General features: G+C 45.8%; 1 protein-coding gene across 7 annotated transcripts in view; it reads right to left on the minus strand.

Annotated features, from left to right (window-relative positions):
* Positions 1-780: 780 nt before the first annotated feature.
* The window catches only part of KCTD6 (potassium channel tetramerization domain containing 6), a 48,271-nt gene continuing 32,121 nt past the window's right edge, over positions 781-16,930 (minus strand). The window contains exons 1-3 of one of the 7 annotated variants that reach the window (XM_058678616.1): positions 10,882-11,037; positions 3,708-3,777; positions 781-2,185 (exon numbers count right to left, since the gene is read on the minus strand). In XM_058678616.1, the coding sequence (XP_058534599.1) occupies positions 1,499-2,185; positions 3,708-3,734 (714 nt within the window). In that variant the 5' untranslated portion in view covers positions 3,735-3,777; positions 10,882-11,037 and the 3' untranslated portion in view covers positions 781-1,498. Of the gene's footprint in view, positions 2,186-3,707; positions 3,778-3,902; positions 3,974-5,173; positions 5,700-7,986; positions 8,570-10,588; positions 10,814-10,881; positions 11,038-16,930 lie in introns of those variants that run through there. The other 6 variants (XM_058678621.1, XM_058678615.1, XM_058678617.1 and 3 more) reach the window with 6 other exon arrangements.

The following is a 16,930-nucleotide window of genomic DNA, read 5'->3' on the forward strand; positions in this document are numbered from 1 at the left end:
AAGTTGTTTTTGTTTTAGGTAAACCTTAATACACTGGAAACAGGCACAATTTTCCAAATGATAACCTTGTACATCAATTTATCAAAGCCACAGAAATTTGCCAATAATATCAAGGGATCTTAGTTTGGGGACAACAGGGTTTCTTGTTGTGAGTCACTTGCAAACCTTAAATGATCAGGGACCTGGGGATAAACTGGAAGAAGTGAGTGCAGTCAGCTTCCATTCAGCATGGGGAAGGGAAGAAGCAGCATGACACACCTTGAGCAGACACACCTTGAGCTGCATTCTTCCCTTAGAGAACAGGGAAGCTGTTCCCTGCCATTCTTTTTAGAAAATATTCTGGCACAGTAGAAAGTTCTCACTGTAATTAACACAATCCTTCCTGTGAGTAACTCTCAAGAAACAGGATCAAATCAACTATGCGAAATACGACTTCAGTGAAACAGACAGAAGTACCTACGTTTCCCCAACCGTTCCAGATCCTTCATTCAATGCAGCTTACTTCTCCACTTAGCAGTGGTGAGAAAATGCACTTGTCAGTGACCACAGCACATGAGCAGAAAGTGGCAGAAGAATCATCTTGTCCTGTGCTTCCTGAGCACAAAGCTGAAATAATAATTGTATTTAGAGCATGACAATCGAAGAAAACTATCATCTTCAGAGAGTACCACTCTCAGAAACTTGTCAAACTGTGTATTTGAGGACACAAAACCAACGGCACATACTAGAGACAAGAGATGATTTTCTCCCATATGTAATAATAATCAAGAAATACAAACCTAGTTTTCATATTTCATTTTTTATTAGCTTTTTTTTCTGGTAGACAGTCCACTTGGGAATTATACTGCACCAGGAGTAAGAAGTAAGATTTCTACCACAGAGACATTTTGTACTCAGAATCCAATATAAATATTTCTAGTCAGACATTTCCATGGCTACAGATATTTGGTTGCTTGATTTATATGCATAGAAAGAAACAGTTGTCATAACTGTAAGAAGCAGTACTTAACAAGTACTTTTAAATGATTGGAACAGTTTTGCCTTAATATTATAATACTGCTTATCGGTTTGGAAAGTAGGTCATCCTACATGATGTTTCGATTTTTCTCAAAGGCATCACGACTATTCAGCTTATTCTTTCATTCCTGTATTTTTATAGCCTTCTAGCTAAGTTAAGGGCCACTTTATCAGAAATCATTTTAGCACTGTAATAATTATAAAAAAACAAAGCTCTGTTAAGGGTAGATTATATCCATAATTTTCAGATTTCTTTTTATAAAAAAGGTATCTGGAGACTCAACAGGCACATGCATACTCAGGGTGAAGGGACAAAACAGGAGGAGTCTGGTAAAACACAAAACATCCTTCTGGTCCTCAATACCTTCAAATAAATACAAATATTAAAAAAAAAAAAAAAACCTCACACTGTGATTTAAAAAAAAAGTCTCTGCCATTTCCTGGGGAACCAGCTTCCAGGAACTTCTCTCTGGGTTCCAGATCAGTCATCCGTCTTCCGGGCCAGCCTACAGAAAGTCCAGTTGTGCTCCACTGTGTTCTCATTGGCCCGCTCACTCATGTGGTGCACGCGCGTGTTGCGGATTGTGAAGCCTTGTTTTGTAATGTATTCCATCAGGTGGACCCGCAGAGACACTTCCTGGTGATAATCACAGGGCCCAAATGTAAAGGACACCTGGCAGTCTCGGGTGTCCATCATGTGCTTATTCCACTTGGTGAAATAATTGGAGATGCCTTCTAGTAAGGAGTGGACCTTGGTGGTTATGGTTAACTGGGTGATGATGACAGCCACTGGATTGGAGTACTTAGAAAGCTTCCGAGTGCTAGACAGCTCCACAACTTCTTCAAAAGTATCCACAGGATACAAAGGCTTTGGGTCATTGAGACATTGAATCAAAGGTTCAATCTGGTAAAAATCGGCTTCTTTTCGAAGCAGATCAAACTCCTTAAAATCCAGGGGTAAGGTCAACTCTGAAGTTCTTAAGAAGTTAAGCACGTATCGGAAAAGAGGTCCATCCCGGTCGATGAAATAATTGCCTTGAGGGTCTCTAGCTGTGGGGAAGTCCCCCCCAAACATAGCTCCAAGCATGGAATCCGGGTAACGCGTCAATGTGGTAAGAGACGTTGTGTACAAGTGTCCACCTACATTTAACGTGACTGGGTCAGTCATCTGAAATTTTTTAAAAAATAATCAGTCATCTGAAAGTGTGAAACACCTAACTTTGACAAAGCAAGAAAACTACTGGTAATAAGAAGCAACAAAGTTCCTTTAGGCTACCAGGTATTCAGTCATTCTGTAATGCAAAATGGCATTTATTGCAATGATAAACCCACCACGATAGAGGAATCTAACATTCCCTCTGTGGAAAACAATTTTTGTGAAACTGATTGTAAGAATGGAGGATACAACTTTCAGAACACACAGCTTCTGGCCCAGAAGGTGCAGGTCAGGGGACATTGCAGGTCAGGAAAGATCAAACTAAAATGTATCCCATTTAAGTTTTTGTCTAATTTACAAAAACTAGCTTGTATTTTCCTTAGTATTTTCATATATGATAGAATTAAAATGATGTGATAATGTAAAGACATCTACTTTCAATATTTCTTTGGGATTTCTCCCTCCAAAGAAGCGAGAAAATCTATGGATTTTTAAAAAATCCATAGAAATAATGCTGATAACTATTTCAAGGAATTAAGTTTCAAACATGGAGTTAAAAATATATAGCTGGGACAAGACAATCTCGATACAATACCATTACACACCCTTAGCCTAACTGCAGCCTTAACAGTTTATAATCTTATGATACAGTCACTTTTGTAACATCAATATTGTAATACAGTCTTTAGTTTTGAAAGTAAGCTTCTCTAAATAATAGGTATCTTCAGTTTTAGAAAACATATTTAAGAAAAAAAAAACACAGATAAAATTCAGGTACTAGGCAAGCAAAACATTTCCTACCAAAGGAAAAAATACGCAGGGAGACCCAGGACACACCCTGCAAGGCAGAGAACAATCTCACCGTGATGGCTTCCACACCACTATCTGCTAGAAGCTCTCAGTCATCACCACCCCGGAAGGACAAGTTTTAAAACTATACTCCAAAGACCAGAAAATCAGGTCTCAAGTAAGGCATTATAAAAGTTACTGAGAGCCCAGCACGATGGCCTAGTGGCTAAAGTCCTCGCCTTGAACGCGCCAGGATCCCATATGGGCGCCAGTTCTAATCCCAAAGGCCCCACTTCCCATCCAGCTCCCTGCTTGTGGCCTGGGAAAGCAGCTGAGACGGCCCAAAGCCTTGGGACCCTGCACCTGCATGGGAGACCTGGAACAAGATCTGGGCTCCTGGCTCTGGATTGGCTCAGCTCCAACTGTAATGACTATTTGGGGAATGAATTATCAGACAGAAGATCCTTTCTCTCTGTCTCTCCTCCTGTCTGTATATCTGCCTTTCCAATAAAAACTAATAAATCTTTAAAAAAAAAAGTTACTGAGAGTTCAGACCGAGTTTACCTCTGTTAAAATATTACAGAAAATGCATACATACATAAATAAATAACCACCCTACACTGGCTGAAGTGGGGAGGGGGGTGCCTGCATAAACCAATTTTCAGTTTTATCTAATTAGGTAAGGGGAAAAGGTACACAAAGATAATCTGCTAGGGTTCAAAACACATCTGTGGGAACCACTCACCATATAGCCCCATTCTCCATTATCCATCTGCTCCAGCGCTGCGTCTCCAGGAGCCCAGGTTCCAGGCAAACTTCCAGAAGAGGAAACAGACATACATTAGCACACCGTACTACGAAAACATACAGAATTGCTTTTCCCACCCAACAGAGCAAACCAAACACCCAAAACCATCATCTGTGCTGAACTACAACCTACCACACAACATTGGCAAAGACCTGGAGAAGACAGCATTCCCAAGTCGTTCCAGGAACGTCCACCTAAGGACCAACATTCTGCACAGAGAACAACTCCCATACCCCAAGAGGAAGAGCCTTGGATGGAAATCGGTCATTTCCCTTCTAGGAAACCCAATTTTTAGAATTTCTGTAACAGCTGAGGACTAACTCTACAAATTTATATTGGTACAAACCTTAGTACGATCCTTACCAAATGTTATTCAGGAGAAAGAAAGGGGGTTGTACTATGTCCCAGTGGACTAAGCCACCACATGTAGTACTAGGCTATTCCACTTTTGACTCAGTTTCCTGCTAACGGCCTGGAAAAAGCAGCAGAGGATGGTCCAAGTGCTTAGACCCCTGCCTCCCACATGGGAGACCCAGACGAAGTTCCTGAGTTCAGGTTGGCTCAGTCCCAGCTGTTGCAGCCATTTGGGGAGTGAATCAGTGCAAGGAATATCTATCTCTCCTTTTCTTTGTAATTCTGCCTTTGCAAATAAGTAAATGAATCTTAAAAAAGGGGGGCGGGCGGGGAATTGGAGGAAAGCATCCCAAATTACCAAATCACTAATCTCTCAAGATGTCACTGTTACCTTCTAAGAGAAATGTTTCAAAATGGTATTCATTTTATAACAAAAAACTAACTATACTTTTTATGATATATTTCTCTTCTCATAATAGAATAGAAAACAATTTTAATGCCAAAGCACTGGATCACAATATGAGACCAAAAGAACGTACCAGATAGGGCCTAGAGTCAATCAGACAACACTCACAGACAGTCTGCCTCAAGACATGGATAAACATCCAGAAACTAAGGCCTCCAGTTTGAATTTCTTTTTATCTACAATTCAAAAGCACTTAAGCAAACAGTTTCTCAGCTACTATATTGCCTTACTCAGTTCCCTCTCACACACTTTATTCCCCCAATCAACTTGCAAAGCAAACTGCAGAGCAAATTTCAGAAGCTCTGGCAAGAGATGGTAAAAAAAAAAAAAAAAAAAAAAAAAAAAAAAAAAAAAAGCCCAGACTCGTGGGTATTCATCCAGGAAAGCACTGGCTTTTTTATGTGGTCTCTGAACAGATCCACTTTTCCTACTTTTAGAGGAATCTGGCACACAAGTCCCAGAACAAGCCCCGGCTACAGAAGATCACAAAGGCTCTTTCTGAAAAGGTCACTCAGGCATGTAGAGAACATTTGCATAGCACAGCAGGGACTGAAATCAGAGCCCGAAGCATCTAGTTCTCCACCTTGCAAATCCTTCAAAGCAAACAGGCTCCAGTGAGGACCAGACGACATGCAGTCAGTTTCCATTCTTTACTCTCAGCAGTTGGATATAGATAGGCCTCCACATGCTACAGGGTGTGAAATGGAACAAATGTCAAACTCAGACGGTCGTGACAACCTTTCTTTCCTCTGACTTGCTCCATAAATTGTATTTGAAATAAACAGAACCAAGGATTGGGCTTTACCAATTTGTCTTGCTGGCATCTGATTCAGTTACTAATAATAATAGATCAGTCACTCTGCAATGTAAAAGGCCAGTCATCACAAAGTTCTAGTAAAATGTTCCTCTTTGACATTTGCCATCACCCAAGTATTCATTCCTGACAGCCTCGCTAACCAATCATTTAATCAACATCTATTCTAAGTTAACCATGAGGGGGAAAACAGCTATGTGCAATGGGTTACACAGAAATAGGAAAGCACATTCCTTGCCCTCATAAAGTTTCCAATCTATGAAAAATCACATGCACAATGAAGTACAGAACAAACTTTAAAGTGCAATATAGATGAACCAGCAGAGCGGCCTGTGGGAGAGAAAAAGCAACCATCCACATCGAAAAATACAGATCCCTGGCAAAAGCTCATTCCTTTGAACCAGAAAATCCAGACAGAAACAGTGAAATCTGGATAGGAACATCTTTTCCTCCAAACATACCTAGCAAGCATTACTGTCCCTACTTTGGAAATGCAAAATAAACACTAGCAGGTTAACATCCCACAACTAGCAAGTGACTAAACCAGTGTCTTCCAGCTCCTCACCTGCATCTTCCCATAACTCCCCTTTCAGGGTAGAAACTGACAGAAAACAACCCAAAAAACAAGAAATGGGAAAGGATTAACTTTAGACTCCACCTGCCAGGGAATCTATGGAGAAAGCGTATAATATAGCTAAACCTAACAAAGCAGTCACAACAGGTTTGTAGAAAGTCCTAAGGCAAAAAAATGAGCAATCAAACTATTCACAAATGGTTGCTGTCCAGGGATGGGGTGGGGGAACAGACATCAGTGTTAACAGCTGCTTTGCAACATCTGTCCACTATGAGTTATTTTTTTTTCTTTACTGCTAAATCAAAATAAGATAACTCCTTGAGCAATTATAAACAGCAAATTAGATAATGTCCCCAAATCTGCTTTACACCAAAAGCCAAGGTTCTGGTACAAAGTCATAATGAAACCTCAAAAGCTTAATAATTCAGCAAAGCAAATATGGAAATCTATACAAACCCATTTCTTAAGAAGCACCCAAAAGCCTTCCTATAATGTATATGAGAAACATTAAAAAAAAAAAAAAAAGCAGTAAACTCACTGCTGGTCACTTCCAAAATAACTAAGCTGTTTTGAAAGTGTCAAATTGTTATGGGGAAAAAAAAAAAAAAAAACAGAATTGATCTGCTCCTTGCTTCTAAACATGCCCTGTGTACAGATATACAGGTACAACCCAAAGGGGTTATCCAATAGCTGCAGAATCAGCTTCTGAATTCTGAATAGATGACTATCAGGGACATTTCAGAGACACTGCAGATGAATGAAATAAAACATACACCAGGGGCTATGGTGGTGGCATACCATTTAAAGTTGATGCCTACAATGCCAACATTCCATATAGATGCTGAGTCTCAGCTACTAATAAGCCTGGGAAAACAGCAGAGGATGGCCCAAGTCCTTGAGCCCCTGCACCCACGTGGGACACTGAAGAAGCTCTGGTCTCTTGGCTCCAGTCTGGCCAGCTCCAACCACTGTAGCCATTTGGGGAGTGAGCTGGCAGACAGATCTCTCTCTCTCCCCATTTCTTTCTGTAATTGTGTCTTTCAAATAAACAAAACAAATCTTTTTTTTAAGAAAATAATCCCAAAGAATTTCCGGGAGAGCTTCAATCTCTTCTACTAAATCATTTTCCAGAGCTGCTAACAATTAGAAAATGATTCATTTTGCTTTTCATCTTTTCTCCCTTCTGGCACCGTCTCCAGTGGAGGGCTTAATGAGAAGTTAAATGACCACAAGAAAGACAGGCAGCAGAAGGAAGAATCTGAAACAGGCATCAAATGGATCGGTTTGACTCACTGAAGGCAAAGAATTTTTAACAGCTCAGAAAATTTGCCAGCAATGGAGATCACGAAGGTAACAATGAAACAAATTTCCCTTTACAGTGACTTTCCTTACTAAAGATTCTTTCAAGACAGCCAATGCAACCAAGCACAATGAGACATTTCAAAGCCAGCTTCTGACCTTGTCAAATCAGTTCACCTGTAAAGATCTGAACTTTGATGCAAATAAAATGTTTGTGTTAATAATATTGACCATTCTCAAAAGACTACAAAGCAGCACTGAAAAATCATCCACTTTGCAACTTCAAAGGTTCTTTGCAACTAATTCTGACAGTGAAATGTTAGCAGGTAAATTAAGAAAAACATACACCAACTTTGTAAATTAAGGATTTACAGAAGCCTTAAAAGATATTATAAATTTTTCTAATGTAGCAAATCTGAAGAATGCACAATTAGCAAGTTAGTAACCCATGAACCCCTTAATGCCATTAGCCCCACAGTGGCAAAACTGCGTTTACAGGCCAACATTAACAGGGTAAGAATCAGCAAGGGCCAAAGCTCTTCCCCTGTAACAAGCCTCACAACCCAGACCTCCGAACTTGAATAAACAGCAAAGAAAACCTTCACTGCCTCTGGGAGCTACTGAGTAGCCTTTTCAAATGCTCCTCTCCTGGCCCCTCTGCGTCTCGCATTCAGAAAAGACTCAATAAATTCCCTCTATCTACACTTACCTTCCAAACTGCCTTTGTACTGAGTTTCTCTGTTCTTGAAATGTGGGAGTTTTAAAGTGAGACACTTTTTATAGTAACTAGTTCAGCCACATCTAAGGGAGTCTTCGGGGTTAACACTCCCATACAGGCCAGCGCAAGCAGCCAGGCATACATGGATAAGGTGATTACAGTGTTAGAGTATCCTTAACCATGCCACTGCACAAGCGGATGTTCCATTTTTGTTTTTCTTTTCTAAAACTAATTCTTCTCTCCCTCTTTCTCTCTCTCCTCTCAACCTCTCAAGGGTCTAGAAGAAAGGAGGTCTAGGTTGAAAAGTGACCCTACTACTTCAAAATGTCAAATAGTCACAACATTGTAAAATTCCTCAGTCTTGGGACTGGTACAGTAGCCAAGTGTCTAAAGTCCTCACCTAGCACCCGACAGGATCCCATATGGGTACTGGTCTGTGTCCCGGCTGCTCCACTTCTCATCCAGCTCCTTGCTTATGGCTTGGGAAGGCAACAGAGGACAGCCCAAGGCCTTGGGACCCTGTACCCATGTGGGAGACCTTGAGGAAGTTCTGGTTCCTGGTTTTTGATCAGCTTAGCTCCAACTGTTGGGGCCACTTGGGGAATGAACCTGCAGACAGCTCTTTCCTCTGTCTCTCCTTCTCTCTGTAAATCTGACTTTCCAATAAAAATGAATAAATTAAAAAAAATTGCTTAGTCTCCATTAAGTAAAAGTGATTAGACCACCTTTCCAAAAGTAATTATGCCACTTAAGCACAACACAAAGGCCTAGAGGGTAACACATCAGATTGAAGTTCCAGTCCAAAGGCTACACAGGCAGGTACAGGGGAAGAAAACTGGTCGCCAGGGAGGACCTGCCTCCCACTTCTGCACCCTTACCAACTATGAGGCCCTGAGTCAACCACTCATGTGCCTAGCCTTCTCTCTAGGGAAATGGAGAAAATAAAGCAGATTGCCAATACATCCCTAACGCCATCTTACAAACACTAAGTACTTCACACATGTGAAAATAACAGCGGCAGTAGAATAAACAAAATTTCTGCAAGTACACTGAGAAACTTAGTTCAAACATAAGCAACTTAGGACTCTGGCCTGGGGGCAGGGCATTACAAAGAAGGCCTCTTCATATGCTCTGTCTCCCCAGGTCTTTCCGGCACTGTGGCTGCAGAAGCAAGAGCGTGGCCGCAGGTGAAAGGCAGCTTCCAGCTCTTAGCCTGGGGAACTGGGCTGGAGACCTCCACAGCAACTTCTCTAAAGCATGACTCAGGATTATCTCTGTGAAAAAGACATCCAACTGAACACATGAACTCCATTTTAAATAGATGCTAAATATCAAAATACAGGACACATGGTGATTTACACGATTCACCCCAGTATTCCTTTGTGTGGTCCTGCTTTGGTTAAAACATGATTTATAAACAAACAAACAAACAAATCACAAGGGCCTGGCACAACAGCTCAATTGGTTGGTCCTCCACTGCAAGTGCCAGCACCCCATCTGGTGCTGGTTCATGTCCTGGCTCCTTCACTTCCCATCCAGCTCCCTGTTTGTGGTCTGAGAAAGCAGTAGAGGATGACCCAAAGCCTTGTGACCCTGTACCCACGTGGGAGGCCTAGAGGAGGTTCCTGGCTTCAGATCAGCTCAGTTCTGGCCTTTGAGACCATTTAGGGAGTGAACCAACAGACGAAGATCTTTCTGTCTCTCCTCTCTGTAAAATCTGCCTTTCCAATGAAAATAAATAAATCTTTAAAAACAAAACAACAACAACAAAAAAACCCCACAAAACTTAGGAGCTAGCATCTATGGCTATTCTGCCCACTCAACCCTTCTTCTCTACAGCATCACATCAAATCAAGCAATCAGCATCAACAACCAAACCAACCTCGTTGACAAAAATATCATTTTCCTTTGCCTGGCATATCCTGTGCCCGGGTCTGTGCTAAATGGTATCCCCTAGTTATTTCCCTCTCCCAAGATCCCTGCTGTGCTAGGACATCCGCGATTGCAGGGGGATTGGAAGGAGATCCTATGCCTATCCCAAAACACTCCTAACCACAGTGGGTGATCCCAGGGCCTCTTTGCCACCCAAACCTTTCCTACCACACAGTCCTAAAACTAGGCTTTTCAACCTGTTCCAGAACGGGCATACTTGCACAGAAACAGGATAACTTCAGCAGAATATCCCCCACAGGAGCTCTGTCACGGTTCATTCCCCAGTCCCACGCCCCCAGCCAGCCTCCAGCAGCCTTCCAGCCCAGCAGGTGCGGCAGAGGCTCCCCACGACTACAGCCACATATCACCTCTGACATCGAGCTTTCAAAAACCGCCACGACCTCCACAAATCCCAGCAGGAAGAACTCAGCTGCAATCTGAGGGTCTCTCCGGAGCAGAAGTCCCTGCCTTCTACCTTAAACTAGGACACACGCGTTGGCTAATAAGCGCCAGTCCTCCTAACCTTCCCGCCCCCCTCCCCGGAAAAAAAAAAAAAAGAAACTATCATTTTCGAGCAAACCCGAGTGAGTGTCCCCGTACCAGCTGCGCTTCGCTGCTGCCCCACGAGCCAAGCCCCCCGAGCCAAGCCCCCCGCCACCACCTGGCCCGGGCGCGCGCGGGGCGGGCGATGCTCGGGCCCGGGCACGGGGCGCGCAGTGCAGCCCCAAGCCCCGGCCCGCCCAGCCGCTCCATCTCGCCCGGCGGGCCCCGGAACCGCCGCCCAGGCCCTGCCGCGGGCTCGTGCCAGCCCCGGGACGCGCGGTTCCCTCGGCGCGGGCCCGCCGCCGCCCGTCTCCAGGGCTCCCCGCCCAGCTCCTGCTCCTCCGCCTCGCCGCCCCGGCCGCCCCCCACCCCAGCCGCGGCCCCGCCGGCTCCGCGCCCGCCCTCACTCACTGCGCGCCGCGGCTGCTGCCCGGCCGGGAGACGCCGGCGGCCCGAGAGCGCGAGCGTGGGGACGAGCGAGCCCGCGCCCGGCAGCGGCGGCGGCGGCGGCACAGGGGACGACTGAGCCCGAGCCCGGAGTTGCGGCTCCAGCTGCCCAGCGCGGGCGGCGCCTTCCCAGCACGGTCGCTTCGCCGCGAGCGCCGGCGCCCCCTATCGGCGAAGCGAGGGGGAGGCCCGAGGGCTGGGAGAGGAACAGTCCGCGCGGCCTCCACCGCAGCCCCGAGGCCCCGCCCCGAGGCCCGAGGCCCCGCCCCGACTCCGCCCTCAGCCCGGAATCCGCTCAGCCCGCGCCGATCACGCTTTGCTACGTCGTCGGTGCTCATCCAGAAGGGTACGGCGAGTCCTAAGGCAAGAAGATGGACAAGCCTCAACAGCTAGCAGACAAAATAATGCCAAACTTGTGATCGATCCTACGCGAGGGGAGAGCTTGAACAAGAGGAGGGGGCCTCTGATGCAGACGCAGTGGCCAGGGAAGGCTGCCCACCACCCCGCCCCAGCCTGTGTCCAGAGCCTTCCCTTGGGCCACCTTGCTGCAGCAAAAGGCAGCCAGGTCTGAAGGCTAAACAAGGTGCAAGTCAGGTGGAGAGAGAGGGGCGAGCCAATTCCCCCAGCCAAAGCACACTGGGCGGAGGCTTGGAAGCTGGAGGGGGCTTGGCCCTGGATGAGGCTCCTTGGGTGCTGTCTCCACTTCCATGTTTAGGATGGGGAACTATTGAAACCCTCAATCACTCCGAACCTGCTGACGGATCTCTGTCCCCATTCAGGTGGAGGCAGTTAGCTCTACAAGTGTAACATCAGCTTTTGTTTTTTGTTTTTTTTTTTGGAGATTTATTTATTTGAAAGGCGGAGTTACAGAGTGTGAGGTAAAGACAGATCTTCCATCCACTTGTTCACTTCCAAAATGGCCTCAATAGCTTGAACTGGGCCAGGCTGAAGCCAAGAGCCAGGAGCTTCTTCCCTGTTTCCTGTGTAGGTGGCAGGGACCCAAACACTTGGACCATCTTCCGCAGCGAGCTGGATCCAAAATGAAGCAGCTCTAACATGAACCAGTGTCGAAGTGGGATGTCGGCACTGTGGGTGGCAGCTTGTCCCACAACACAACAATTCTGGCCCCTGGTTTTTCCCATTTGCATTTCTCTGCAATCCCATATGGGCTCCGGTCTGCGTTGGGGCTGCTTTACTCCTCCACTGGGGATAACCACTGGGATGGGCTGGCTCTGGGGTTGAATTTGTCTCAACATGATCATCAGTCACATCTGATACTTGGCTTTTCTCCAAAACTTCAAATGGTTGGCATGAGTACTGTGTGATTACATTCACAAAGACTAGGTAACTTTATAGAGAACTGTGTGTGAAAATCATCAGCAACAAAACTAGTATCCTTTTTTATTTTTTTTTTATTAGAAAGATATACAGAGAGGAGGAGACACAGAAAGGAAGAGCTTCCATCTTATGATTCACTAACCAAGCAGCCACAACAGCCGGAGCTGAGCCAATCTAAAACCAGGAGCCAGGAGCTTCCTCTGTCTCCCATGTGGGTGCAGGGTCCCAAAGCTTTGGGCCGTCCTCGACTGCTTTGCCAGGCCACAAGCAGGGAATTGGATGGGAAGTGGGGCCTCAGGGATTATAACCAGCACCCATATGGGATCCGGGTGTATGCAAGGTGAGGACTTTAGGCACTAGGCTACTGTGCTGGCCCAAATCCTTTATAAAAATTTTATTAATTTTATTGGAAAGGCAGATAAGACAAATGGAGAGAAGGAGAGTCAGAGAAAGATCTTCCAGCCGCTGGGAGGTGCGGATTTAGCCATTGAGCCATCGTGCCAGAGCCCAGTGTGCTTTTACAAAAAGATGTATTTGAAAAGGCAGAGGGACAATCAGACTGGGATCTCCATCTGCCCTTTCACTCCCCCAGATGCCCACAGAAGCAGGGGCTGGACCAGCCTGACACTAGGAGCGGGGAGTGTCAGCCAGTGCCTGAGCCACCACCTGCAGCCTCCAAGGATACTCATCATCAGAAAGCTAGAGTGGAGAGTGTGGCCAGGACTCAAGCTGAGGCACTGTGATGTGGAATGCCAGAGCCCCAAGGAGTACTGTAACCACTGAGCCAAATACCCACACTTCTATCTTGTTGTTTATTTTGCTCTTAAGAGTTATTTTACTTATTTGGAAAGGCAGATTTACAGGCCTGGTGCAATGGCTCAACAGGCTAATCCTCCACCTGCAAGCGTTGGCATCTCGTATTGTCATCACACTGCTTTGTGTACTGACTGCTCCACTTTTTTTTTTTTAAGATTTATTTATTTTATTACAAAGTCAGATATACAGAGAGGAGAGACAGAGAGGAAGATCTTCCGTCCGATGATTCACTCCCCAAGTGAGCCGCAACAGGCCGGTGTGTGCCAATCCGAAGCCGGGAACCAGGAACCTCTTCCGGGTCTCCCACGGGGGTGCAGGGTCCCAATGCATTGGGCCGTCCTTGACTGCTTTCCCAGGCCACAAGCAGGGAGCTGGATGGGAAGTGGAGCTGCCGGGATTAGAACCGGCGCCCATATGGGATCCCGGGGCGTTCAAGGCGAGGACTTTAGCCGCTAGGCCACTGTCCCGGGCCCGAGTGCTCCACTTCTAATCCAGCTCCCTGCTTATGACCTGGGAAAACAGCAGAGGATGGCCCAAGTCTTGGGTCCCTGTACCCAAGTGGGAGATCCGGAGGAAGTTCTGGCTCCTGGCTTCTGATTGGCCCCGCTCTAGTTGTTGCAGCCATTTTGGTAGTAACCAGCACATGGAAGATCTATCTCTTTCTCCCTCTCTCTCTCTGTAAATCTGCCTTTCAAGCAAACATAAATGCATTTATTTAAGAAGAAAGGAAGAAAGAAAATTACAGAGAGAGATGGTTCTTCCATCTGCTAGTTAACTCCAAAAATGGCTGCAACGACTGAGGTGGCATTAGGCTGAAAATAGGGGCCAGGAGTTTCTTCTAGGTCTCCCACACGGGTGCAAGGGTCCACACACCGGGGATGTCTTCTGCTGCTCTCCCAGGCCACCAGCGAGGAGCTGGATCAGAAGTGCAGCAATCAGGACTTGAACTGTCACCTGTATGAAATGCCAGCACTGCAGACAGCATTATGCCACAGCACCAGCCCCTATTTTGTTTTTTAAATAACCAAAAATATACATACATAAACATTTTGAACAAAATAAAACCTTTCGGGCCCAGCATGGTAGCCTAGTGGCTAAAGTCCATGCCATGCACCACCGGGATCCCCTATGGGTACCGGTTTTTAATCCTGGCAGCCCTGTTTTCCATCCAGCTCCCTGCTTGTGGCCTGAGAAAGCAGTCAAGGACGGCCCAAGGCCTTGGGACCCTGCACCCATGTGGGAGACCTGGAAGAAGCTCCTGGCTTCTGGCTTCAGATCGGCGTAGCTCCAGCTGTTGCTGAAACTTGGGGAGTGAGCCATCAGACGAAAGATCTTTCTGTCTCTCCTCCTCTCTGTGTATCTGCCTTTCCAATAAAAAAAAAAATCTTTATATAAAAAAGAAACCTTTCATTTACCATAGTCCTCTAGAAAGCACAATAGAAATGCTAGTGACACACTCATTTTTTATATTTTTATGAATTTTCTTGAACGTATAAATATTGTTTCAGTCAGAAAAATATAATGAGTTTGTTTTTTATAGGAAGACAACAAAATGATCCAACTCTCAGATCTCTGAGATTTGTTAACTCTGACTTCCTTCCCTTGAAGGAAACCTTTCCTATCCCAGGGCTTGTAGTTCCCTGTTCGCTATCCAGCAGCCATGAACTTGGTACACGGAGCCAGTAATCACATGCATGGACTGCTGACTGATGGTCAATAGCCGAAGCTTATTCGTGGCATCAGGCTTTTCTAGATTGAGAGTCACATAGGATAAGGGAGGAGGCTTTGAGGAGTTTACATATCAATAAGAAGGAGTTGACCTGAGATTATGGGAGTTCCCATAAGCCTGTCTGTGGAACCCATCAACCCTTACCTGAAAGTATCTCTCTTTGTTTTGTGTATCCAGATATATCCAATCAATTGGCTTCCTACAGTTCCCCACATAAAAACTGACAGGATCATTTATCCATTATTTTGTCCATTATTCTGCAAGATCAATTTTTTCCACATCTTGATGACAGTTGGCAATCTCCTGTGCAGTCTTCATTTTATTTCCTTTCTCTTGCTGTACTGTTGTTGTGCCGGATTTTGAAATCCCCAGAAAATCATCAAGTCTGAAGTCGGAGCTAAGGCATAAAGGTGGTTTATTCAGGTTAACCTAGGTCTCCCAGCCACCTCCCCCTGCCCAGCCATGCTGGGCAGCCGCTGCAGGATCCGTAGGGAAGGCAAAAAGAGAGCACGCCAGCCAGAGAGAGAGAGAGAGAGCCCAAACCCCCCAGTTCTTATACATTTCAGGCTATTAATTATACAGTCATGATTTAGCAGGCTTCTATTGGTGGGTTTGAAGCAAGCAACTTTCAAAAAGTACAAATCGCTGAGCTACAGGACGGTGGATCTTATCAAACACCAGGTACCTCCTTCCTGAGGAGTGGTCTGCCTACGTAACCTGTTGTAACCTGCCAGGTGTCCTGCCGGGTGTCACGTACTCTATCAGGCCTGGAGTTCACACAGCCCCCAGCCAAGCCCCCAGCCAAGCCATTAAGGCAGAATCACGAAAGGCAGAAAACATCCAGGTTCTTCACTGTGATAATATCTCCAAAACAACGTTGAATAGAAGTAATGGTCATGGACATTTCTGGCTTGTTGCTGAGTGTTGATATGTCACCATTAAGTGTAATGCTTGTTGTCATTTTTTGATAGGTACCTGTCATGGCAAGTGACAGGTGGAGGCTGGTGCCACAGATGGGGAAGGAATTCACCAGGGAGGTCAGCTGAGAGTGAGCCGAGTTTACTAAGCAGGCTGTAAAGGGTGCAGCGGGCAGGTCAGACAGGATTTGATGGCCACCACAAGGCCTATAATCCAAGGGACATGCATCCCTGTAATGGCAGCCTCCCCAAAGTTAGGATATGTTTATTTCCTTATGGTCCAATGGACTTTCCCAGTAAGGCAATTTGCTTTTCTTGGTAGATCTTGGCAGCTTTTAGTTTTGTTAGCTGCGGATTTTCCCGCGCACCACTTGCCCTGCGTGGTTCCACGGTACCCTTTTTCCAGGTAAGAAAGTACTGTGACGACCCAGTGCGATAGCCTAGTGGCTAAAGTCCTTGTTTGCATGGATTGAGATCCCATATTGGTGCTGGTTCGTATCCCGGCTGCTCTACTTCCTTTCCAGCTCCCTGCCTGTGGCCTGGGAAAGCAGTGGAGGATGGCCCAAAGCTGTGGGACCCTGTACCTGCATGGGAGACCCAGAAGAGGCTCCTGGCTTCGGATTGGATCAGCTCACTTGGGGAGCGAACCAGCGGATGGAAGATGTTTCTCTTTCTCTCCACCCTTCCAATAAAAATAAACAAATCTTAAAAAAACAAAACAAAACAAAACACCTTTATTCACCAGGGTGGTTTCTCTAAGAGTGGAATTCTGTGAATTCTGAATATTCTTTATAGGATTTTCCTGTGAACCACATGAACAGCTTGGGGTTTTACAGCAAAAGCCTGTTTGTCCCTTGGAGCTCAGGGCCCTGACCCGTGGCCTTTCTCTTCCAGGGAGCCTATAAAAAGATCCAGACTCCTGGGGTGAACAATAACCACAATAACCCTCTTTGACGGTGACCAGGCATGCCTGGAGGGCTATTCCTTAGGCCAGTTACATCAAGGGCTTCCAGGAAGGATCCAGCGGGAGTTCCAGTCAGGTAGCTGAGGAAAGCAGGAACTAAGCCTGAAGTCTGATCTCTATCTGCTTTTCCCCTTTGCTCCTCCATCCAGGGACTCAGCTCCCACTCAGGAAATCATCTTTAGTGGAGCTCCCTGGCTGCTTCCTTTACTCACTTCTGGATTTACCCGCAGGGCGCTGCCCTCCCCTCAC

The sequence above is a fragment of the Ochotona princeps genome, chromosome 21 (genome assembly GCF_030435755.1).
Source record: "Ochotona princeps isolate mOchPri1 chromosome 21, mOchPri1.hap1, whole genome shotgun sequence".
Taxonomy (NCBI): domain Eukaryota; kingdom Metazoa; phylum Chordata; class Mammalia; order Lagomorpha; family Ochotonidae; genus Ochotona; species Ochotona princeps.